This window comes from Pseudorca crassidens, chromosome 4 (assembly GCF_039906515.1).
Source record: "Pseudorca crassidens isolate mPseCra1 chromosome 4, mPseCra1.hap1, whole genome shotgun sequence".
In the NCBI taxonomy this organism is placed as follows: Eukaryota; Metazoa; Chordata; class Mammalia; order Artiodactyla; family Delphinidae; genus Pseudorca; species Pseudorca crassidens.
In genome coordinates this window covers 124,840,259-124,864,937 of record NC_090299.1, presented here as the reverse complement: position 1 = coordinate 124,864,937, position 24,679 = coordinate 124,840,259, and the positions used below count along the sequence as shown (strand labels likewise).

General features: G+C 42.5%; 1 protein-coding gene across 11 annotated transcripts in view; it reads right to left on the bottom strand.

The window, feature by feature from the left end:
* The window catches only part of SH3D19 (SH3 domain containing 19), a 181,079-nt gene that overhangs the window by 28,660 nt on the left and 127,740 nt on the right, over positions 1-24,679 (bottom strand). For all 11 annotated transcript variants that reach the window (XM_067736688.1, XM_067736691.1, XM_067736687.1 and 8 more), the window contains 2 exons: positions 15,942-16,049; positions 3,090-3,205 (listed from right to left, as the gene is read on the bottom strand). In XM_067736688.1, the coding sequence (XP_067592789.1) occupies positions 3,090-3,205; positions 15,942-16,049 (224 nt within the window). The remainder of the gene's footprint in view (positions 1-3,089; positions 3,206-15,941; positions 16,050-24,679) is intronic.

Genomic DNA, 24,679 nt, shown 5'->3' with positions numbered 1-24,679 from the left:
CTTTGGCTTCTGATGTGTTCCGGTAAGCATTTTAGCTCCTGGTGAAGTTGGTTTTTTGGCTTGTACTGCCCTGCAGATGCCATCTTTTTTTTTTTTTTTTTTGTGGTACACGGGCCTCTCACTGCTGTGGCCTCTCCCGTTGCGGAGCACAGGCTCCGGACGCGCAGGCTCAGGAGCCATGGCTCACGGGCCCAGCCGCTCCGCGGCATGTGGGATCTTCCCAGACCGGGCACGAACCCGTGTCCCCTGAATCGGCAGGCGGATTCTCAACCACTGCGCCACCAGGGAAGCCCGCAGCCATCTTTTTGTTCATGTTCTTTGGAATGGTTTCCTATATTCTAATTTCAAAATAATTCCCTGTTTTTTTGTTTGTTTTTTCAAAAAACAGGTATTTCTTCCAAAACCATATTCTTGTCTGTTGGAATCACTGAGCAGCCTCTGAAGATGTGCCTTCTCTTTTTTCTCCAGGAATTGGTACCACTTCTCATGTTCTGAATTCATTAGCCATCTCCTATGCTGCAGCTGTGACTCCTTCCACCTTCTGGGCAGCGTCCCCTGACTCTCCTCTGGCACCGGCTGGCAGACACTTCGCGGGCGGCTCTGGCAGCCTTGGGTTTCCACAGAAGCGTCTGCTCCTGCTGAGAGAATAGTGCCAGTGGCTCCTGTGGTTCCTCACCCTGGATTCCCTCATCGTTTAAGTGAAGAAAGTGGGATTCTGCAACTACAGCCACCTTGTCCTGCGATGGAAAGTTCCCTGGCACTCAAGGCAGGAGAAATAGTCAAGGGTCTTTGTCCTGTGTCTCATCAGAAGACACAACTTTCAAAGACCGTGCCTTTCCTCATGGGTCATCAGAGTGGTGAAGCACTCTTTCTAGAGACCCTCCCCAACACCTGAAGCCATTCTGGCCTCTGATCTAAAATTCACTCAGTAACTGTAATTCTCAAAACCAAAGGAATTTCTGAGGCACAGTTTTGACTTTTGGGCCCTGGAAATCTAAGTGCATGACTTCAGCCAAATCATTTAACTTGGGGTCTTTTTCTCTCCTCTTCTTCCTTCAGATACAGTGTGTCTATTATGGTATGTATTCATTACAGTACAGCACAGAGTGCTTTGACCACGCCCCCCTCCGGCCCCCACCCTTTGTAAACAGCGCAGGACAGGATTTCCCTCATGTTGTTTATGCGAGATACAAACAGTTATGAATATGGTCCCTCTCCAGATGGCTTAGTTTATTCTAACTTCCTTTCCTTGTTTTTTCTAAAATGTTTGAGTTGCTTTGTGGACTGCTTAACACCAAATGGAATAATACTTAATTCCCGCCCCCCCCCCCCGGTACGCGGGCCTCTCACTGTTGTGGCCTCTCCCGTTGCGGAGCACAGGCTCCGGATGCGCAGGCTCAGCGGCCACGGCTCACGGGCCCAGCCGCTCCGCGGCATGTGGGATCTTCCCAGACCGGGGCACGAACCCGTGTCCCCTGCATCGGCAGGCGGACTCTCAACCACTGCGCCACCAGAGAAGCCCAATACTTAATATTTTAATAGAGCTTTATGGGTTTACAAAGCCCATGACATGACTCAGTGAATGCTTTTGTATGCCTACTCCTCATCCTCTCATTCCTCCTTACAACCCTTTAGAGTAGAAGCCAGTAACCTTCTCAAGTAACTTTTCCTCTATGGAAATTTGGGATTTTCCCATTCAACAATAGTATGGTGGGAGCCCTATCATCCTCTTTTGGGTCATCTTGGCCGTTTTTTTAAAAATTTTTTTGGCTCTGCTGCACGGCATGTGGAATCTTAGTTCCCTGACCAGGGATCAAACCCGCACCCCCTACACTGGAAGCGTGGAGTCTTAACCACCGGACTGCCAGGGAAGTCTCTAGCCCAGTTTTAATAAAAATTTATTACCAAGTATTTTGAAATGCAAGTGATCACTAAATTTTAATTCAGCCCACAGAAAAATCTCATTAACTTGACATTGGCTAATTCAATTTAATGTCTCCTTCGAAGAAATTTCTCTTCACTAGATGATTAGATGGGTTTGCATGTATAATAGCATAGTTAATGCACAAGTGTAAAACTATTATGAAGTTTGAACTGAAAATTTTGCTCAAAGACTTTAAGAACTGGTTTCTTTTGAAACAAACCTTAAAGATAATCTATCATATGGGAATTTGAAAAAGTATAGAAAAACAGTATCGAGGTTGAAATTAAAAAAAAAAACTTTTTACCACCATCTGTTAACAAGTACATGATAAAGCACTACTTTTTAAATTTAAAAAATAATTCTCTCCTAAATTTCAGATGAACAAATTCTTATGATAATTATCTTAAAATTATGTCACTATTTCAGTATTTTATTTTTTTAAAGATCTATTTATTATTTATTTTATTTTTGGCTGCATGAGGTCTTAGTTGTGGCATGCAGGATCTTCACTGAGGCATGTGGGATCTTTTGTTGTGGCGCACGGGCCGCTCTCTAGTTGAGGTGTGTGGGTTTTCTTTTCTCTAGTTGTGGCACGCAGCCTCCAGGGAGCATGGGCTCTGTAGTTGTGGTGCACGGGTTCCAGGGCACGTGGACTCTGTAGTTTAAGGCACATGGGCTCTGGATGAGGTGCGTAGGCTCAGTATTTGTGGTGCGCGGGCTTAGTTGCCCCGTACGCGGCATGTGGGATTTTAGTGCCCTGACCAGGGATCGAACCTGCGTCCTCTGCATTGTAAGGCAGATTCTTTACCACTGAACCACCAGGGAAGTCCCTAATTTGGTATTTTAAATAAAACCTGATAATTGAACTAAATCTTTCCACAAAATTTAAAGGGTTTTAGAGATTTTCAATAACTTTCTCATTATTAGTGCTATTTAAAAGACAATGCCATAATATCGGTATGGGGCAAATTATTTTATGATGAAGTACAATGAATTAGCCTAATTCTTTTATTTTATAGGAATTAAAAAAATATTAAATAAGTACATGGAGCTTAGAAATTGGTTTTATCTGGCCAATAGTAAAATAATTTAGACATCAGCTGATTACTTAAAATTAGTGCATAGCTTAGTCTTCAACCTAAGATTACCTATAATGACCACTTACCAAGTTTCTAGTTCTGTTAGCATTACCGAGTTTTCCGGATACTGTGCTGAAGGTGTTTCCAATGGGTTTTTCAGTAGGGAGAGGAGGTGGGCTTTGTGGATCCTCCTCATGTGAACCTGGAAAAATAGCAGTAATTAATTAATCAATAATTTCTAGTCTTCCGGGGTTTCAAGGGATGAAATGATTACAGCTTGGTTCCCTATTAGGAAAATGGTTATTGTAAAAGATGCACACAGGGGCTTCCCTGGTGGTGCAGTGGTTGGGAGTCCGCCTGCCGATGCAGGGGACGCAGGTTCGTGCTCCGGTCCAGGAGGATCCCACATGCCGCGGAGCGGCTGGGCCCGTGAGCCATGGCCGCTGAGCCTGCGCGTCCGGAGCCTGTGCTCCGCAATGGGAGAGGCCGCAGTGGTGAGAGGCCCGCGTACCACAAAAAAAAAAAAAAAAAAAAGATGCACACAAAGAATGGAGAGCTAAGCAAATGAGAAAGGTATTCTGGCAAAGCTCAGAAAACTGATGAGCTAGTAGGCATCGGTTACTTTTTACCAAATGTTTTATAGAGATTAAAAATAATACTAAATAATTATAACAGCAAGCCAGCACTTGTTGAGAACCGTCTATGGGCCGCGCATTAAGTTAAGGCACTTTATTCATATACATTTCTCCAAACCAACCTCAATCTAAGTGCTAGGTCTGTTGAGTCTACTGGCTAGTAGCCACATGTGGCAATTTAAACTTAAATCTTAATTAAAATTAAATAAAGTTAAAATTTCAGTCCCTCAGTTGCATTAGCCACATTTCAACTGCTCAGTAGCCACATGTGGCTATTGGCTACCATATCGGACAGCACTATACTAGATAATATCCTACCCATTTTACAGATGAAGAAACTGACGCTGAGAAGAAAATAAATGCGCTAGCCAGGTCTTAATGCTAGTAATGGTCAGATGGGTTTGAAACCAAAAGCCTGTATGCATTGTAGTAAGGCATGCGGCTTCCTAATAGGTGGTGTATCCAACCCTCCCCCATCCAAATAATTAAATGTGTTTTCTAATATATTAGCTCCAGATTAATGGGCTTCATTGCTCCCATTTTAACAAGCAATAACTTTACATCCAAACTACATCCTTAACCCAGAGATAGTGCACTCCCAACTTATTTTAAAAAGAAGAAAACAAAGATGACCAGATTTAATTAGTGACAGCTAATTAAAATCTGTGTGCAAAACACTTGGAGAGAGGATGACCGTAACATACTAAAGGAGGCTAAAGCCAACTTTTACTGGTTCGGGCATTTAAAGGAGAGAGAGGAATTTTTCCCATTCAAATGAACACTCTCTGCTTCCATTTCACATGAAAAACTTATAATAAAACAAGAGGATGATTTGTCAGGTTCCTGTTTTATCCACAGACAGGAAAACAGTCTCAAAAGGGGGAAAATACCCAGGCCAGCTCCTAGGAGAACAATGATTTAGAGACAGACGAGCGTTCTTAGTTGAGAGGCAGTGCTGCGTGGGGAATTAAGACACACACAGGGATGGTCCAACTCAGTCACCATCTTGAAGATTTTCTCTGTGCTGCAGTTTCCTTACTGAAGGGTACAAAGCAGTAAGAATATGAAAGCAGAGAGGAGACAGCTTATGGGAAGGAAGGGACATAGTAATTATCTGGTGTGGGTATGTGGGGGAGGGAGATTTTCAATTTCAAACTGTGTGGTCAGCAGAGTGCTCAGTGAGCAAAGTGGCATTTCAGCAAAGACCTGAAGGAACAGTGAAGGAGCGAGCCATGCAGAGATCTGGGGAAAGGACATCCTAGTCAGAAGAAACAGGTCCCCAGGGGAAGAAGCTGACAGGTTCAGAGCAAGGAGTTTTGCACCACAATGCTGTTCCTTTCTTTTCTTGTCCATTCCAAGTTCTTTTTCCTCCACAGCAATATATGCATTGCTTAATAATCGTAATAATAAAATTCTGGGGAACTGGTTGTTTTTTTTTTTTTTTTTTTTTTTTTTTTCCAGTACGCAGGCCTCTCACTGTTGTGGCCTCTCCCGTTGCGGAGCACAGGCTCCGGACGCGCAGGCTCAGCGGCCATGGCTCAGGGGCCCAGCCGCTCCGCGGCACGTGGGATCTTCCCGGACCGGGGCACGAACCCATGTCCCCTGCATCGGCAGGCGGACTCTCAACCCCTGCGCCACCAGGGAAGCCCTGGGGAACTGGTGTTTGATATACATAGATTCCCTAGGAACTGGCACTTCAGTTCTCTCACATATAGCGGTACAGAACTCAGCTTTCTAATAGTTCCTGGAGCTTTGTCAGGATAATAAATAAAGGTGCTTTCTCAATATACCCTTCTCAGGATTTCAGGACTATTAATCCAATTTATAAGTGTGTAGAAAAGAGTAAACACAGCAGGCCTGAGTTACAAGGTTGGTCCTTGCTGGCACCTAGGAACCTGCATTTTGGGAAGCTTCGCACCATTTCTAGAACAGATAAAACAAAAGAATATGGTTTATGCTGAACACCTGCTTTCCTTCTGGGAAATCTGGAATTTTGGTACATGCCCAAATTCCTAGAGGTGTCCATGTAACCAGCCCCCAACAAAAACCCTTGGGTATTGAGTCTCTAATGAGCTTCCCCGATTGACATTTCACATCTGAGTGGAGTTAGGTACACCCTGTGTGACTCCACTGGGAGAGGACTCCTAGAAACTTGTGCTGGTTTCCTCCAGACTTTGCCCCGGGCACCTTTTTCCTTTGCTGATTTTTGCTTCGCATACTTTTGCTATAATAAATCACAGCCACGAACACAACTATATGCTAAATCCTGTGAGTCCTCCTAGCAAATCGTCAAACATGGGGATCTGGGGGACCCTGACACATAGGAGAATACATTTAAATGTAAAAGTTGTATTACATAAAGCCACATGAGCTTCAGGTAATATTTATTATCATTCTATCTCACGCAGCTTATTAAAATCCCAAATACTTTTTTTTTAAATGCTTGGCTTTGTTTGTTTGTTTGTTTTTGTTTATTTATTTATTTATTTTTCGCTGTGTTGGGCCCTCATTTCTGTGCAAGGGCTTTCTCTAGTTGTGGCAAGCAGGGGGCCACTCTTCATCGCGGTGCGCGGACCTCTCACAATTGCGGCCTCTCTTGTTGCGGAGCACAGGCTCCAGAAGCGCAGGCTCAGTAGTTGTGGCTCACGGGCCCAGCCGCTCCGCGGCATGTGGGATATTCCCAGACCAGGGCTCGAACCCGCGTCCCCTGCATTAGCAGGCAGACCCTCAACCACTGCGCCACCAGGGAAGCCCGCAAATACTTTTAACAAGGTAACAGTGAGCAGGCCGACAACCCAGCTGTCCTGTCACTGATCTGTAGGCTATATAACACTGTCAAAAGAAACATACGACCAGTTCTTCAGTCTAACACTACCACATAAGCTCCTAAGAAGCGAGAACCCACTAGAATTTGGTACCCTTGACTTTCTCTCCTCCTCATTCTTCATAGAAACTCCGTTCAATCTTCTCACTACTTGGCTTAGAGCCATCAGTTAATAAAACCATCAACAGACTAAAACCAATATGATTCTTCCAGGTAGTATTTTATAGAGAAACCATACCCCTAAACTAAGTTTCATGGCATTCCAGGGGATGCCTACAGTGTAACCCTGGGATGCTGCAGGTGAAGGACTGGGACACTTGCTCTGCTGTTGGCAGGAATGGAGTGGCAGAATCTTGTTAGACAAAGGCAAGGATGCAACTGGGCTGTGCAAAAGCACTAAAGGAAATGAAAGGAAAGCAGAGGCTCACAGAGAAAGCTGTGTGATCACCCAGGAACTGCTCTGGAACCCACTGTATGTGCATTCATGTGCATACATACTCACGCTTTTTCTAATCTCTAGGGCCTAAGGTAAACAGTTCTGGCCCTCTTGGCTTCTCTCTTATGATAATATCAGATGTATCTGCAGGACTTATTAAATAAAATTCATCCAAAATTTCATTTATTGTAACACTGAAAAATCAAGTAGGGAAGTGTATGAAAACGTAGTGTTGGGGCTTCCCTGGTGGCGCAGTGGTTGAGAGTCCGCCTGCTGATGCAGGGGACGCGGGTTCGTGCCCCAGACTGGGAAGATCCCACATGCCGCGGAGCGGCTGGGCCCGTGAGCTATGGCCGCTGAGCCTGCACGTCGGAGCCTGTGCTCCGCAACAGGAGAGGCCACAACAGTGAGAGGCCTGCGTACCATAAAAACAAAACAAAACAAAACAAAAAAACCCCGTAGTGTTTTACAAATTAAAATAATATTTTTATACACTGTTATGTTTTTATAACTCTTGGTTACTCCCCTTCAGACAACTCACACATAGCTATATTTAGATTATGCTCATTGGAGTAATACACTCCTGACAGACATATACAACTGTATTTGCTATCAGTTTCAAAACTTTCCTACCAAATCTTTACTACTGGCACTAACATACGATATTACAATTACTCTGAGTTTCAGCCTCCCTCTATTCTTTCTGCCTCAGACAATGTTAAAGAGAAGTAAAAACCAAATTTACTGTACTGGACTTCCCTGGTGGCACAGTGGTTAAGAATCCACCTACCAATGCAGGGGACATGGGTTCGAGCCCTGGCCTGGGAAGATCCCACATGCCACGGAGCAACTAAGCCCATGTGCCACAACAACTGAACCTGCGCTCTAGAGCCCGCAAGCCAAAACTACTGAGCCCGTGTGCTGCAACTACTGAAGTCCGTGTGCTCTAGGGCCCATGTGCCAGAACTACTGAGCCTGCACGCCTAGAGCTCACGCTCTGCAAAAAGGGAAGCCACCGCAATGAAAAGCCCGTGCACTGCAACGAAGAGTAGTCCCCGCTCGCCACAACTAGAGAAAGCCTGCATGCAGCAACGAAGACCCAATGCAGCCAAAAATAAATTTAAAAAATCCAAAAAAATAAAATTTGCTGTACTAATTGTCTAAAGAATTATGAGAAAACAACTTGCTTTTAAATGTTCTCGAGGGGAGGACCTTCAAGATGGCGGAGGAGTAAGACGTGGAGATCACATTCCTCCCCACAAATACATCAAAAATACGTCTACATGTGGAACAACTCCTACAGAACACCTAATGAATGCTGGCAGAAGACCTCAGACTTCCCAAAAGGCAAGAAACTCCCCACGTACCTGGGCAGGTCAAAAGAAAAAACAGAGACAAAAGAATAGGGATGGGACCTGCAACTCTGGGAGGGAGCTGTAAAGGAGGAAAAGTTTCTACACACTAGGAAGCCCCTTCACTGGTGGAGATGAGGGGTGTGGCGGGGGGGAAGCTTCGGAGCCACAGAGGAGAGCACAGCAACAGGGGTGCGGAGGGCAAAGCGGAGAGATTCCCGCACAGAGGATCGGTGCCGACCAGCACTCACCAGCCCGAGAGGCTTGTCTGCTCACCCACTGGGGTGGGTGGGGGCTGGGAGCTGAGGCTCGGGCTTCCGAGGTCAGATCCCAGGGAGAGGACTGGGGTTGGCTGCGTGAACACAGCCCGAAGGGGGCTAGTGTGCCACAGCTAGCTAGAAGGGAGTCCGGGAAAAAGTCTGGAACGGCCTAAGAGGTAAGAGACCATTGTTTCGGGGTGTGCAAGGAGAGGGGATTCAGAGCAACGCCAAATCGAGCTCCAGAGACGGGCGCAAGCTGCGGCTATCAGCACGGACCCCAGAGACAGGCATGAAATGCTAAGGCTGCTGCTGCAGCCACCAAGAAGCCTGCGTGCAAGCACAGGTCACTATCCACACCTCCCCTCTTGGGAGCCTGTGCAACCCGCCCCTGTCAGGGTCCCATGATCCAGGGACAACTTCCCAGCGAGAGCACATGGCACGCCTCAGGCTGGTGCAACGTCACACCAGCCTCTGCCACCACAGGCTCGCCCCGCATTCCGTACCACTCCCTCTCCCCAGCCTGAGTGAGCCAGAGCCCCCTAATCAGCTGCTACTTTAACCCCGTCCTGTCTGGGCAGGAAACAGACGCCCTCAGGCGACCTACATGCAGAGGCGGGGCCAAATCCAAAGCTGAACCGCAGGAGCTGTGGGAAAAAAGAAGAGAAAGGGAAATCTCTCCCAGCAGCCTCAGGAGCAGCGGATTAAAGCTCCATAATCACCTTGATGTACCCTGCATCTGTGGAATATCTGAATAGAAAACAATCCCAAAATTGAGGCAGGGGACTCTGGGAGCAACTGTAGACTTGGGGTTTGCTATCTGCATTTAATTTGTTTCTGGTTTTAGGTTTATCTTAGTTTAATATTTAGAGCTTATTATCATTGGTAGATTTGTTTATTGATTTGGTTGCTCTCTTCCTTTTTTTTTTTTTTTTTTTGCGGTACGCGGGCCTCTCACTGTTGTGGCCTCTCCTGTTGTGGAGCACAGGCTCCAGACACGCAGGCTCAGCGGCCATGGCTCACGGGCCCAGCTGCTCCGCGGCACGTGGGATCTTCCCGGACCGGGGCACGAACCCGTGTCGCCTGCATTGGCAGGCGGACTCTCAACCACTGTGCCACCAGGGAAGCCCCCCTTTAAAAAAAAAAATATATATATATATATATATATTTTTTTTTTTTTCCTTTTTCTCTTTTTGTGAGTGTGTATGTGTATGCTTCTTTGTGTGATCTTGTCTGTATAGCTTTGCTTTTACCATTTGTCCTAGGGTTCTGTCTGTTGTTTTTTTCTTTGTTTGTTTTATGGTTAATTTTTTAGTATAGTTTTTAGCACTTGTTATCATTGGTGGATTTGTTTACTAGTTTGCTTGCTCTCTTCTTTTTCTTTGTTGATTACCTTTTTATTTTAATAATTCTTTTATTTTTTATTTTAATAACTTCATTTTATTTTTCCTTCCTTCCTTCCTCTCTTTCTCTCTTTCGTTTTCTCCCTTTTCTTCTGAGCTGAGTGGCAGACAAGGTCTTGGTGCTCCGGCCAGGTGTCAAGCGTGAGCCTCTGAGGTGGGAGAGCCTAGTTCAGGACATTGGTCCACCAGAGTCCTGCCAGCTACACATAATATCAAATGGCAAAAGCTCTCCCAGAGATCTCCATCTCAACACTAAGACCCAGCTCCACTCAACGACCAGCAGCTACAGTGCTGGACACCCTATGCCAAACAACTAGCAAGACAGGAACACAACACCACCCATTAGCAGAGAGGTGGCCTAAAATCATAATAAGGTCACAGACACCCCGAACCACACCACAGGACGTGGTCCTGCCCACCAGAAAGACAAGATCCAGCTTCATCCACCAGAACACAGGCACTAGTCCCCTCCACCAGGAAGCCTACACAACCCACTGAACCAATCTTCCCCACTGGCAGCAGACACCAAAAACAATGGGAACTATGAACGTGCAGCCTGCAAAAAGCAGACCCGAAATGCAGCAAGTTAAGCAAAATGAGAAGACAGAGGAATACACAGCAGATAAAGGAGTAAAGTAAAAACCCACCACACCAAACAAATCAGAGGAACTAGGCAGTCTACCTGAAAAAGAATTCAGAGTAATGATAGCAAAGATGATCCAAAATCTTGGAAATAGAATGGAGAAAATACAAGAAACGTTTAACAAGGATCTAGAAGAACTAAAGAGCAAACAAACAATGATGAATGACACAATAAATGAAATAAAAAATTCTCTAGAAGGAATCAATAGGAGAATAACTGAGGCAGAAGAACGGATAAGTGACCGGGAAGATAAAAGAGTGGAAATAACTACCACAGAGCAGAATAACCAAAAAAGAATGAAAAGAACTGAGGACAGTCTCAGAGACCTCTGGGACAATATTGAAAGCACCAACATTCAAATTATAGGGGTCCCAGAAGAAGAAGAGAAAAACAAAGGGACTGAGAAAATATTTGAAGAGATTAGAGTTGAAAACTTCCCTATTGTGGGAAAGGAAATAGTCAGTCAAGTCCAAGAAGCACAGAGAGTCCCATACAGGATAAATCCAAGGAGAAACACGCCAAGACACATGTTAATCAAAGTATCAAAAATTAAATACAAAGAAAAAATATTAAAAGCAGCAAGGGAAAAGCAACAAGTAACATACAAGGGAATCCCCATAAGGATTCAGCTGATTCCTCAGCAGATTTCTCAGCAGAAACTCTGCAAGCCAGAAGGGTGTGGCAGGACATATTTAAAGTGATGAAAGGGAAAAACCTACAAGCAAGATTACTCTACTGAGCAAGGATCTCATTCAGATTCAACGGAGAAATTAAAACCTTTACAGACAAGCAGAAGTTAAGAGAATTCAGCACCACTAAACCAGCTTTACAACAAATGCTAAAGGAACTTCTCTAGGCAGGAAACACAAGAGAAGGAAAAGACCTACAATAACAAACCCAAAACAATTAAGAAAATGGTCATAGAAACATACATATCGATAATTACCTTAAATGTAATTGGATTAAATGCTCCAACCAAAAGACACAGACAGGCTGAATGGATACAAAAACAAGACCCATATATATGCTATCTACAAGACAGCCACTTCAGACCTGGGGACAAATACAGACTGAAAGTGAGGGGATGGAAAAAGATATTCTACGCAAATGGAAATCAAACGAAAGCTGGAGTGCCAATTCTCATACCAGGCAAAATAGATGTTTAAATAAAGACTATTACAAGAGACAAAGAAGGGCACTACATAATGATCAAGGGATCAGTCCAAGAAGAAGATATAACAATTGTAAATATTTATGCACCCAACATAGAAGCACTTCAATACATCAGGCAAATGCTAACAGCCATAAAAGGGGAAATCGACAGTAACACAATCATAGTAGGGGCCTTTAACACCCCACTTTCACCAATGGACAGATCACCCAAAATGAAAATAAATAAGGAAACACAAGCTTTAAATGATACATTAAACAAGATGGACTTAATTGATATTTATAGGACATTCCATCCAAAAACAACAGAATATGCTTTCTTCTGCTCATGGAACATTCTCCAGGATAGACCATATCTTAGGTCACAAATCAAGGACTGGTAACTTTAAGAAAATTGAAATTGTATCAAGTGTCTTTTCTGACCACAACGCAATGAGACTAGATATCAATTACAGGAAAAAATCTGTAAAAAATACAAACCACGGAGGCTAAACAATACACTACTAAATACACAAGAGATCACCGAAGAAATCAAAGAGGAAATCAAAAAATACCTAGAAACAAATGACAATGAAAACACGATGACCCAAAACCTATGGGATGCAACAAAAGCAGTTCTAAGAAGGAAGTCTATAACAATACAATCCTACCTCAAGAAACAAGAAACATCTCAAATAAACAACCTAACCTTACACTAAAGCAAGTAGAGAAAGAAGAACAAAAAACCCCCAAAGTTAGCAGAAGGAAAGATCATAAAGATCAGATCAGAAATAAATGAAAAAGAAATGAAGGAAACTATAGCAAAGATCAATAAAACTAAAAGCTGGTTCTTTGAGAAGATAAACAAAATCGATAAACCATTAGCCAGACTCATCAAGAAAAAAAGGGAGAAGACTCAAATCAACAGAATTAGAAATGAAAAAGGAGAAGTAACAACTGACACTGCAGAAATACAAAGGATCATGAGAGATTACTACAAGCAACTCTATGCCAATAAAATGGACAACCTGGAAGAAATGGACAAATTCTTAGAAATGCACAAACTTCTGAGACTGAACCAGAAAGAAACAGAAAATATAAACAGACAAATCACAAGCACTGAAATTGAAACTGTGATTAAAAATTTTCCAATAAAGAAAAGCGCAGGATCAGAAGGATTCACAGGCGAATTCTATCAAACATTTAGAGAAGAGCTTACACCTATCCTTCTCAAACTCTTCCAAGATATAGCAGAGGGAGGAACACTGCCAAACTCATTCTACGAGGCCACCATCACCCTGATACCAAAACCAGACAAAGATGTCACAAAAAAAAGAAATCTACACACCAATATCACTGATGAACATACATGTAAAAATCCTAAACAAAATACTAGCAAACAGAATCCAACAGCACATTAAAAGGATCATACACCATGATATAGTGGGATTTATCCCAGGAAGCAAGCAAGAATTCTTCAATATACGCAAATCAATCAATGTGATAAACCATATTAACAAACTGAAGGAGAAAAACCACATAATTAATCTCAATAGAAACAGAAAAAGCTTTCAACAAAATTCAACACCCATTTATGATAAAAACATGCCAGAAAGTGGGAATAGAGGAAACTTACCTCAACATAATAAAGGCCAGATATGACATACCCACAGCCAACATTGTTCTCAATGATGAAAACTGAAACCATTTCCACTAAGATCAGGAACAAGACTAGGTTGCCCACTCTCACCTCTATTATTCAACATAGTTTTGGAAGTTTTAGCCACAGCAATCAGAGAAGAAAAAGAAATAAAAGGAATCCAAATCAGAAAAGAAGAAGTAAAGCTATCACTCTCTGCAGATGACATAATACTATAAATACAGAATCTTAAAGATGCCACCAGAAAACCACTAGAGCTAATCAACGAATTTGGTAAAGTAGCAGGATACAAAATTAATACACAGAAAACTCTTGCATCCCTATATACTAATGATGAAAAATCTGAAAGAGAAATTAAGGAAACATTCCCATTTACCACTGGAACAAAAAGAATAAAATACCTAGGAATAAACCTACCTAAGGAGACAAAAGACCTGTATGAAGAAAACTATAAGACCTGTATGAAGAAAACTATAAGACACTGATGAAAGAAATTAAAGATGATACAGACAGATGGAGAGATATACCATGTTCTTGAATCAACATTGTGAAAATGACTCAACTACCCAAAGCAATCTACAAATTGAATGCAATCCCTATCAAACTACCAATGGCATTTTTCACAGAACTAGAATAAAAAATTTCACAATTTGTATGGAAACACAAAAGACCCCAAATAGCCAAAGCAATCTTGAGAAAGAAAAAACGGAGCTGGAGGAATCAGGCTCCCTGACTTCGGACTATACTACAGAGCTACAGTCATCAAGACAGTATGGTATTGGCACAAAAACAGAAACACAGATTAATGGAACAGGAAAGAATGTCCAGAGATAAACCCATGCACATATGGTCACCTTATCTTTGATAAAGGAGGCAAGAATATACAATGGAGAATAAGTCGTGCTGGGAAAACTGGACAGCTACACGTAAAACAATGAAATTAGAACACTCCCTAATGCCATACACAAAAATAAACTCAAAATGGATTAAAGACCTAAATGTTAAGGCCAGACACTATAAAACTCTTAGAAGAAACACAGGCAGAACATTCTATGACATAAATCAAAGTGTGATCCTTTTTGACCCACCTCCTAGAGAAATGGAAATAAAAATGAAAGTAAACAAATGGGACCTAATGAAACTTAAAAGCTTTTTCACAGCAAAGGAAACCATAAACAAGATGAAAAGACAACCCTTAGAATGGGAGAAAACATTTGCAAATGAAGCAACTGACAAAGGATTAATCTCCAAAATCTATAAGCAGCTCATACAGCTCAATATCAAAAAGACAAACAACCCAATCCAAAAATGGGCAGAAAACCTAAACAGACATTTCTCCCAAGGAGATATACAGATTCCCAACAAAGACATCAAAGGATGTTCAACATCGCTAATCATTAGAGAAATGCAAATCAAAACTACAATGAGGTATCACCTCACACCAGTCAGAATGGCCATCATCAAAAAATCTACAGACAATAAATGCTGGAGAGGGTGTGGAGAAATGGGAACCCTCCTGCACTGTTGGTGGGAATGTAAATTGATACAGCCACTATGGAGAACAGTTTGGAGGTTCCTTAAAAAACTAAAAATAGAATTACCATACGACCCAGCAATCCCATTACTGGGCATATACCCTGAGAAAACCATAATTCTAAAGGAGTCATGTACCACAATGTTCATTGCAGCTCTATTTACAATAAGCAAGTCATGGAAGCAACCTAAGTGTCCATCGACAGATGAATGGATAAAGAAGATGTGGCACATATATACAATGGAATATGAATGGATAAAGAAGATGTGGCACATATATACAATGGAATATGACTCAGCCATAAAAAGAAACAAAATTGAGTTAATTTTTAGTGAGGTGGATGTACCTAGAGTCTGTCATACAGAGTGAAGTAAGTCAGAAAGAGAAAAACAAATACCGTATGCTAATACATATATATGGAATCCTAAAAAAGAAAGTGGTTCTGAAGAACCTAGGGGCAGGACAGGAATAAAGATGCAGATGCCGAGAATGGACTTGAGGATATGGTGAGGGGGAAGGGGAAGCTGGGACAAACAGAGTGGCATGGACATATATATGCTACCAAATGTAAACTAGATAGCTAGTGGGAAGCAGCTGCATAGCACAGGGGGATCAGCTCAGTGCTCTGTGACCACCTAGAGGGGTGGGATAGGGAGGGTGGGAGGGAGGGAGATGCAAGAGAGAAGAGATATGGGGATATATGTATATGTATAACTGATTCACTTTGTTATAAAGCAGAAACTAACACACCATTGTAAAGCAATTATACTGCAATAAAGATGTTAAAAAATTAAAAAATAAATGAGGGAGGAGATATGGGGATATATGTATAGGTATAGCTGATTCACTCTGTTATACAGCAGAAACTAACACACCATTGTAAAGCAATTATACTCCAATAAAGATGTTAAAAGAAAATGTTCTCGATAGAAAAATAATAGTAAGTGGCTGATTACACATAATTTCAAAAGCAGACATTGATAATTAGCATATATTTTTCCCTGGCTCTTGGAGAAGCAAATAAATGAGGCAGAGAAGTGCTTACATTTTCCTTGTTTGGCTGGAATTCGAATCACAGTGGGCTTCCTGGTGGGTGCCGGTTGAACTGCTCGTTCCTTTGCTGGTTCTGTTCTTGTGGGGAGCTGAAAGGGATCTAATGAAAAACACAGTGTATTTTGCATGTTTTAGTTAACACGGACTCAAACAAAAAAACCTCATTCATAATTAAAGAGTCATATTTTTCATGCTCTAGGGAAAACTATTCACGGATAAACAAAATCTCAGTTTGCAGAGACAAAAACAAAGTCAGGGCTCATGAAAGGAAATAACTTGGCGCTCCGTAAATAATTCATGTGGCTTTTCTTCCTCTCTGATGAGAGAGATCCGGGACAATCTTCAATTATGTAGAAGCTATCTTTCACAGGAGTGTAATCATTCCATAAGTGTCTGCCTGAAAATGAGGGGCAATTGAAACATGCAGCCAATTTCCCCCCTATAGTGAAGCTTCCCGGATCCCCCAGGAAGGAAGGTCTCTTTGCCCCACCCCTGTGTCTGCATTGGAATACCTCCCTGAAGGGCTGGCCCTGGGCCTGGTCCCCACCCCTCATCCCACCCTGCCGGAGCCTGGCAGCAGCACTCTCGGATTGAACAGTGAAGTGAAACTACACCTTGCTAACATGAAAACGGAAAACGTTTTATCCTGGAAATAAAATAAGACATCTCCCTTCAAATATTTAATTTTGGGCCAAGGATATATATTCTCCATCTTAACCCACTCATTTAAAATGGACAGTATGTGCTTAGGGAGAGTATTTTAAATAAAAGCACAACCACCAAACTTTTTTCTTCCTTTTTTCGTTTTTGGCCATGGCGCAAGGCTTGTGGGGTCTTAGTTACCCAACCAGGGGTGGAACCCAGGCCCTCGGCAGTGAGAGCGTGGAGCCCTAACCACTGGACCGCCAGGGAAATCCCCCACCAAACTTTTTTACCGAAAGAAATAGTCTTTTTTTCTTTAATGTAAATGTTCTTTTTAGTAGTTTGGGAAGATGACCAAAAAATTTTTAGAAGATGAAAAACCTAAAAATAAATAGATGAGCAAAAATAAAATCAAATGCTGTATAATGCATACTCTATACGGTGCACAGGGTCTCGAGAGGCCGCTTTTGCCTTTATTCAGCAAGAGGCAGAATGAATACATACTGTATTCAGAACCTGTTCTCTGGATCTCGCCTGTAGGGAGATACTCCCTATAAACAATGCACTTCACAGCACTGGTGATGAACAGCATTCATGTTCTGCCTGTTATGAGCTGCAGTTCAATAAAGCATCTTTTGCTGACCAGCTCTTTTCAGAATACAGGAAGAGCTGAGCTAAGGGTAAGATGGCCTTTCAGCTCCTTGATACTTGCCCTTCCCTTCCACCCAGCTCTCAGGCAACCCCACTCTCAGACCTGCTAGCAGAGCATCACCCACTCACTAGTCACTTGATCTCACATGTCTGCTTACCATGTGCCAGTAACGGTGCGAGGTGGGGAGATAGGATGGTTAAGTACAATCCTATTTTAAGTTTATTATCTATCACCTAAGTAAGGCCCCCAGATGGCATGCTAGGTAAAATAATAATTATTAGGCTAGTTAGGAAAAAAAAAATTAAATGACCCCTCTGTGGAAACCGGTCTATTAGCTTATTAGTGAGGCGAGTCTTGTCTATGCTCAAAAATCCAACTCAACATCATCAAAACAATATCAAACTTTCAAAAAAGGCTCTTGTAATAATATCACTTTCTTCCATTGTAACCTATATCTCCAGAAAACAAACAAAGCTTCTTCTTTTAGGTCTAAGGAAATTCGTCAATTCCTTATTTTGTTATAGCATTATTTTTCATTTCAAAAGTAACATTTATTGCAAAAATAGGAAACATTAAGAAATATATGATAGGGACTTCCCTGGTGGCGCAGTGGTTAAGAATCCGCCTGCCAATGCAGGGGACACAGGTTCGATCCCTGGTCCGGGAAGATCCCACATGCCGTGGAGCAACTAAGCCCGTGAGCCACAACTACTGAGCCTGCACTCTAGAGCCCACAAGCCACAACTACTGAAGCCTGCATGCCACAACTACTGAAGCCCGTGCACCTACAGCCTGTGCTCCACAACAAGAGAAGCCACCGCAATGAGAAGCCCTCGCACCACAATGAAGAGTAGCCCCCGGGCTTCCCTGGTGGCATAGTGGTTGAGAATCTGCCTGCCAATGCAGGGGACACGGGTTCGAGCCCTGGTCTGGGAGGATCCCACATGCCGCGGAGCAACTAGGCCCATGAGCCACAACTACTGAGCCTGCGCGTCTGGAGCCTGAGCTCCACAACAAGAGAGGCTGCGCACTGCAATAAAGAGTGGCCCCCGCTTGCTGCAACTGGAGAAAGCCCTCGCACAGAAACGAAGACCGAACACAGCCAAAATTAAAAATAAATAAATTAAAAAAACCTTAACCTGAGTTGCCAAAACTCAGGTTAAGATAGTGGTGATTCTTCAGATGCCTTAAAAAAAAAAAAAAAAAAAAAAGAGTAGCCCCCGCTCGCCACTAGAGAAAGCCCGCACGCAACAATGAAGACCCAACACAACCAAAAATAAATAAATTTATTAAAAAAAAAAGTTGATCTTTAAAAAAAAAAAAGGAATATATGATAGAAAGTCTCCTGTAATCCTATCCCTGCAGTAATAATTATTATCTAAAATATGCGTATCTGTCTACAGATTTTTTTTCTGTATCATATGTATTATTACATACGTATTTTGAAAAACACAAACCTGTATCATAAGTATTATTACGTAGGTATTTTGAAAAACACAAACAGGATCATTTTATACCTATTTCTTTGTAACTTACTCTTTCACTTTTTTTCATTCAGTATTGATCGGGTGCCTGCTACACATCAAATACTATTCTAGATGCTGGGAATACGTCATTGAACAGAGCAAAGAACTCTGCCCTTGTGATGCTTACACTCCAGCAGGAGATGGAGACAATAAACAGTAAATATATTGTTGATTCATGTGGTATATTAGAAGGTGAGACATGCTACTGAAAAAGGGAAACGTAGAGCAAGGCGGAACTTCAGTTGTGGGCAGAAGGGAAGCAGGTTGCAGCGTGAAACAGGAGTGCAGGGGGCGAGGGAGAGGAGGGCTCCATGATCCTCTTTCCAACAGATGGATTTTGCATATTCTAACAGTTCTTCCAAGCTGAAAAATACACTTTGGGTTTTTAGGAAACAGCAGTGCTGATGGATAAACAGGCGAAGGTAGGCTGGTATTAAAGCCCATTATTGCAAACATTACCTGAAACTGAACTCCCTGAACGTGTCATCTGTTCTGAGTAATGCTAGCTAGAATGAAAGAATTTGAAGACCCCAATCTCGGTATTTATTTTATTCAAACACAGAAACATAGTATCTCTCCTGTGGGCACACCTTTCCTTCCTATTCGTCTCTCTCCCCTGCCATTGCCCCTGCTCTGCCTCCTTGGCCCTCACTGGAACCCACTGACCTCCAAGGAGCGACTTTCCTTCCCCCACTGCTGCAGACTTGACTGTCCCCCGTCCCCTCAACCTTGGCTGTAACAGCCCATCCTCTCAGGGCTCTGTTTCCTGCTGGGAAAAGGACCAAAATTCAAGAAAAGGATTAAGGCTGATAACTGTTCACAGTGCTCTCCCATTCAAGTGGTATTTCTGCTTTAACAGCTGCTTTGGGCCCCTACGATCTGGTGGTTATTAGGATAGGTTTTTAGTTGGTGATTTTTGGGAGGTGAGTGTGGAGGGAGAAGAAAATCTTGAGTATGGAATCACTTCAATTGTTTCCCAACCCATCTGATGTTCTGGGCCAGGATACCACGTACAGTCTCTCTCTCTCACATCCCAGGAGTGAGAGCACGAACAAGGGGGGCAGAGAAGGAGAAAGAGGCCACTCAGTGCCCTTGGAGGGCTGGGCACAGGGGGATCCCAAATGTGCTTGTTCTTGGAGGACCAGCCTCAGAGAACCCCGTCCCAAATCCTGCAGGTCTCAACTACCGCATTAAAGGGTCCAGTCATTTTTTAAAACCTGCTAGATTTAAACTGAAGTAGCAAGATACAACTTAAATACAAAGTATTCAAAGTGTCCTAGCTACCCACTTTCTCTCTCTTTCTTGGTATTTATTTTTAGTATCATTAGCTGCTCTTTGATAACTGGCACTCAGATCATGTGTAATTATTCTAGTATACACGTCTCCAAAACAAAGAAGAAAAAAAATTCTTTGTCAGTACAGTGAAGCAAGGAAGTCTGAGTGTTCCAGTACTGTGGCTGTTTGGCAGGAGTGGGTCTGCTTCATGACTTCCCCTAGCTGTGCTCCCTGAGTCAGTGAGCTCGGCCTGTGCCTCGCTGCGCCCTGTCCCAGGCTGCCTTCCAGAAGAGGCGTGCCGATGAGCGGAGAGGAGAGACAGCATCACTTCAGTGAGAAGGTGGAGCCAGAGGCCTGTTTTTCATCTTGATGATGGTGTGAGAGTCTCCCTCTAGCTACACAGTATGCTTACTTTTTGCGTCTTTTCGTGAGAGGGGTATTTTTCTCCAATAGCAATGTTAAGGGGGCAACCTAGAAGGCAAGGATGGTACCTCACGTTTGGGAACTCCTGGCACTGCCAGGTGGGAAACTGGATTGTTGGTACTGTTAATAAGTTTAAAGTTCATGATCTTTAAGCCAGGAGTCCCACTTCTGGAAATTTCTTTATAAAAGCACTAGTAGAAGTAAAAATATTTACAAGAGTGTTTACAAGAGCATTTTTTGTAGTGGTGTCCATCAATAGGGGAAACGTGGACTTGCCTGTGCTGCGCTCATACCAGGGAATATCAGGCAGGTATCAGGGAACAAGGAGTCAGACTTAGATCTACTGGCCTGGAGAGAAGTCCCTAAACCTCATTACTAAATGAATAAAGTAAGCTGCTGGGTAATGGGTACAGTTAGGTAAGTAAACATTTTTGCTGCTGAGTAATGGGTACAGTTAGGTAAAACTTTTTGTAAAAAACAGGAAGAAGTACATGTACGTGTACGTGTTTGTAAGCTTTGGCTTGGAATGTCCAAAGGCACAGAAAGCTACATACAACATGGTTCACACTGGTTATTCTGGGGATTTGAATGGATTGGAGGGAGATTCATTTTTGCCTTTTACTAAATGTTTATATTGTTAGACTTGTTACCGCAAATATATGTTACTTTGTGACTGAAAAAAAATCCAATAAAATAAATTCAATCACATGAAAAAAGTTACAAAATTAAGCTGAAATAACACCCCTGCCAAACAAACTGAAACAAAAATCACTTAGAAATAAGAGGAGGGACTTCCCTGGTGGCACAGTGGTTAAGAATCCGCGTGCCAATGCAGGGGACACAGGTTCGATCCCTGGTCCGGGAAGATCTCACATGCCGCGGAGCAACCCAGCCCGTGCACCACAACAAAGAGTAGCCCCCCCTCGTCGCAACTAGAGAAAGCCGGCACGCAGCAGCGAAGACCCACTGCAGCCAACAATAAAAATTAAAAAAAAAAAAAAGAAAGAAGAGGAAAAATATGAAAATACTTGTCCCTTTAGCTGCTTTTTCAAGACAATAATGGCCATAAAATTTTCCATAAAGTAACGAGAAAAACAAAAACTCTTTTTTTTGGCTAATACTCCTCAGTGATTCTATTTAATAGGAAATAATGCAGATACATATTTTTGAATTTGTCTAATTTAGACATATTTAGTTCATAATAATTAGCTTTTATTTGTAACCTTGAATAATATAATTGTTTAGAAAAATCGCATCTTATTATTCTTAAAATTTCTACTCCTCACAGGCTGAGGAACAGTGTGGGGGGCAGCTCTTTCTCTGTGGCAAAGACAAGGGATATGCCTCCTAGTTTCTTTCATCCTAATTCTGCTTACGGTCATCTATTTGAAGACCAGCTTCCCCCATCCTCTCCTGCTGATGGAGTTCCCTCATAAAAGACCACCTTTGTTAGCATTTTTAATACGTCTTCCAAAGACACAGCATATGTACATGTAACTATGTGTTTTAACACCAACACTATAGCTAAAATACCATGACTACTATCTATACCTTGCATTTTTCACCCAGAGTACCTTGGCGGTTGGTCCATAGTAGGGGATAATAGGTGGTCTGCCTCTTTTTTAGCTACTGCCCAATATTCCATTGTATGGATGCAACCAGAATTTATTTCAGAAGTCCACTGAATGCAATTTCCAACATTCTGTAGACGTCCTTAATCTGGGTTCCAAGAATAGGCCCTTGAAGCTCTGGAAACTGTACCTCCAACTGTGCATACGTGTGCAAAAGGGTTATTTTCAAGGGAGAAAAAAGATTCATAGGCTAACTGAGCTCTGTGATCCAGAAAGGGTTAAGAACCCCAGTGTCATAATTTCCTCTATCACAGACTCTTTGCTCTTGCTTCTATAGAGAACACACAACTACCTGCAAAAGCATCTCCTAACCAAGTCTAAGGAGAGTCCATGGCATCTTTCTCTACTTTTATTTGCAGTGTTTACTCTGCCCTCCTTCCAGCCCCCTCACACCTGCTGCCCCTTTACACCTATAGCCACATGGTCTTCATTACTGGGTTGGGAAAAACATTGATGATAATGTAGTTTTCTGCCCATTACCTGTCTCCAATAATATGCTTGTCATCATAATTAGTTTCACCATCCTTGGCTAGCTTTTCTGTCATTTCCTTCTTTCCCTTGAGTTCTGTTAATAGCAGAAATGGGCTGCCAAACTATCATTCTGGTCTGTGTAATGGGGTTGACAGCAGTATTCTGCTTTTTTGACACCTGGGTATGATTTGTAAAGGTGTGAAGAGGAATTGCTAATGCTTCTCAGCTCCACTACATTAACCTGGAAGGCATTCTACCTAAGAAATGAATCCAGTATTAAACTGCCTGTTTTATGAGTTTCCCTTTAATAATTTTTCTAATCCTTACAGTGTTTTCATAGCTTCAGTATTTTCTGATCTCTATTTCCTGAGATTAATATGGCAACTTCATTTTATGAAAACTACTTTATTGGATTTTCTTTATTTTTTGAGGGAAAAGAAAACGAAGGAAAGACGTATCTGTGAGTTTCTCTCCTTTCTCCTGTGTTCCTCCCCCAGTTTTTGGCTGATGCCAGCACGATTAAGCAAGGTTTCACCAAAAGACCATAACCCTTTATCTACAAGACAATGCTATTAATACACCATCAAAAAGTCACAAAGCCTTAGAGCATGGGGAATATCGTTAATAATACTGTAATAACTTTGTATGATGGCAGATGGTAACTAGACTTATGGTGATCCTCTTAAAATATCAACTCACTAGGCTGTGCACATGGAACTAACATAGTGCTGAACGTCAATTATATATACATAGTGCTGTACGTCAATTATACATAGTGCTGAACGTCAATTATACATAGTGCTGTACGTCAATTATACATAGTGCTGCATGTCAATTATACTTCAATTAAAAAAATGTGTAGCTCCCCCACCCCAAAAAAGTCACAAAGCCCCAGTCAGTAAACAAACAAAAATTCCCTCTACATTTTGAGGAATTCAGAGGTGATCTTGAAGGCCTCTGGAGGGCAATAAGCAAGGAAGCAACAAGGTCCAATGTACACTGTAGAAAAATCCTTTGGGTAACCATGATATGATGATGGGTTTGAGGCAGAAGCAGAGGCTCAATTTAGGAGGCTACTGCAGGAATCTGGGCCTAAAGATTAGAAAAGTGGGCCAGTAGCAGGAGTGATGAAAACTAGAGGAAAATTTAAGAACTATTCAGAAAATAAAACCAGCAGGACTTGACCACTAACTGGATGTGAAGGTCAAGAAGTAAGAATAATGACTACCACTTATTGAGCACACACCATGTTTCAGACAATGTGATAAGGCTTCCCTCCATAATCATATTTAACACTTGCAATGCCTCCAGGAGGAGTATTATTACCGTGTTTCAGACAATGTGATAGGGCTTTCCTCCATAATCATATTTAACCCTACAATACCTCCAGGAGGAGTATTATTATCGTGTTTTACAGACGAGGAAACCGAGGCATTGTGGAGTTAAGTAAATTGCCCAAGGTCACATAGCATTTAAGTGGTAGACCCCGACCTGCCTGACTCTAAGTCCAAACAGCTAGTCACTGTGTGTGAGAGGTAGGAAGGCTCAAGGATGATGGATAGGATCCTTTGGGGGGGCTGGTGTGTGATGGTGTCACTAGGACAGGAGCAGAATACAGGAAGAGAAGCAGGTTTAAAAAGAAGACAGAGTGGACTTCCCTGGTGGCGCAGTGGTTAAGAATCTGCCTGCCAATGCAGGGGACATGGGTTAGAGCCCTGGTCCGGGAAGATCTCACAGGCCGCGGAGCAGCTAAGCCCATGTGCCACAACTACCGAGCCTGCACTCGACAGCTCGCGAGCCACAACTACTGAAGCCCGCGCACCTAGAGCCCGTGCTCTGCAACAAGAGAAGCCAGTGCGATGAGAAGCCCACGCACCGCAACGAAGAATAGCCCCCGCTCGCAGCAACTAGAGAAAGCCAGTGCGCAGCAACAGAGACCCAACGCAGACAAAAATAAATAAATAAATAAATTTATAAAATTAAAAAAAGAAGACAGAGTGTTCAGTTCAGGATAACTCCACAGGTAAGAGCAATGGTTAAAGTCAGGTGGGGCAAACAAATTAGACCTTTTGCTGAAACACTGCCTCAGTAATTAAACATTGTGCAAGGA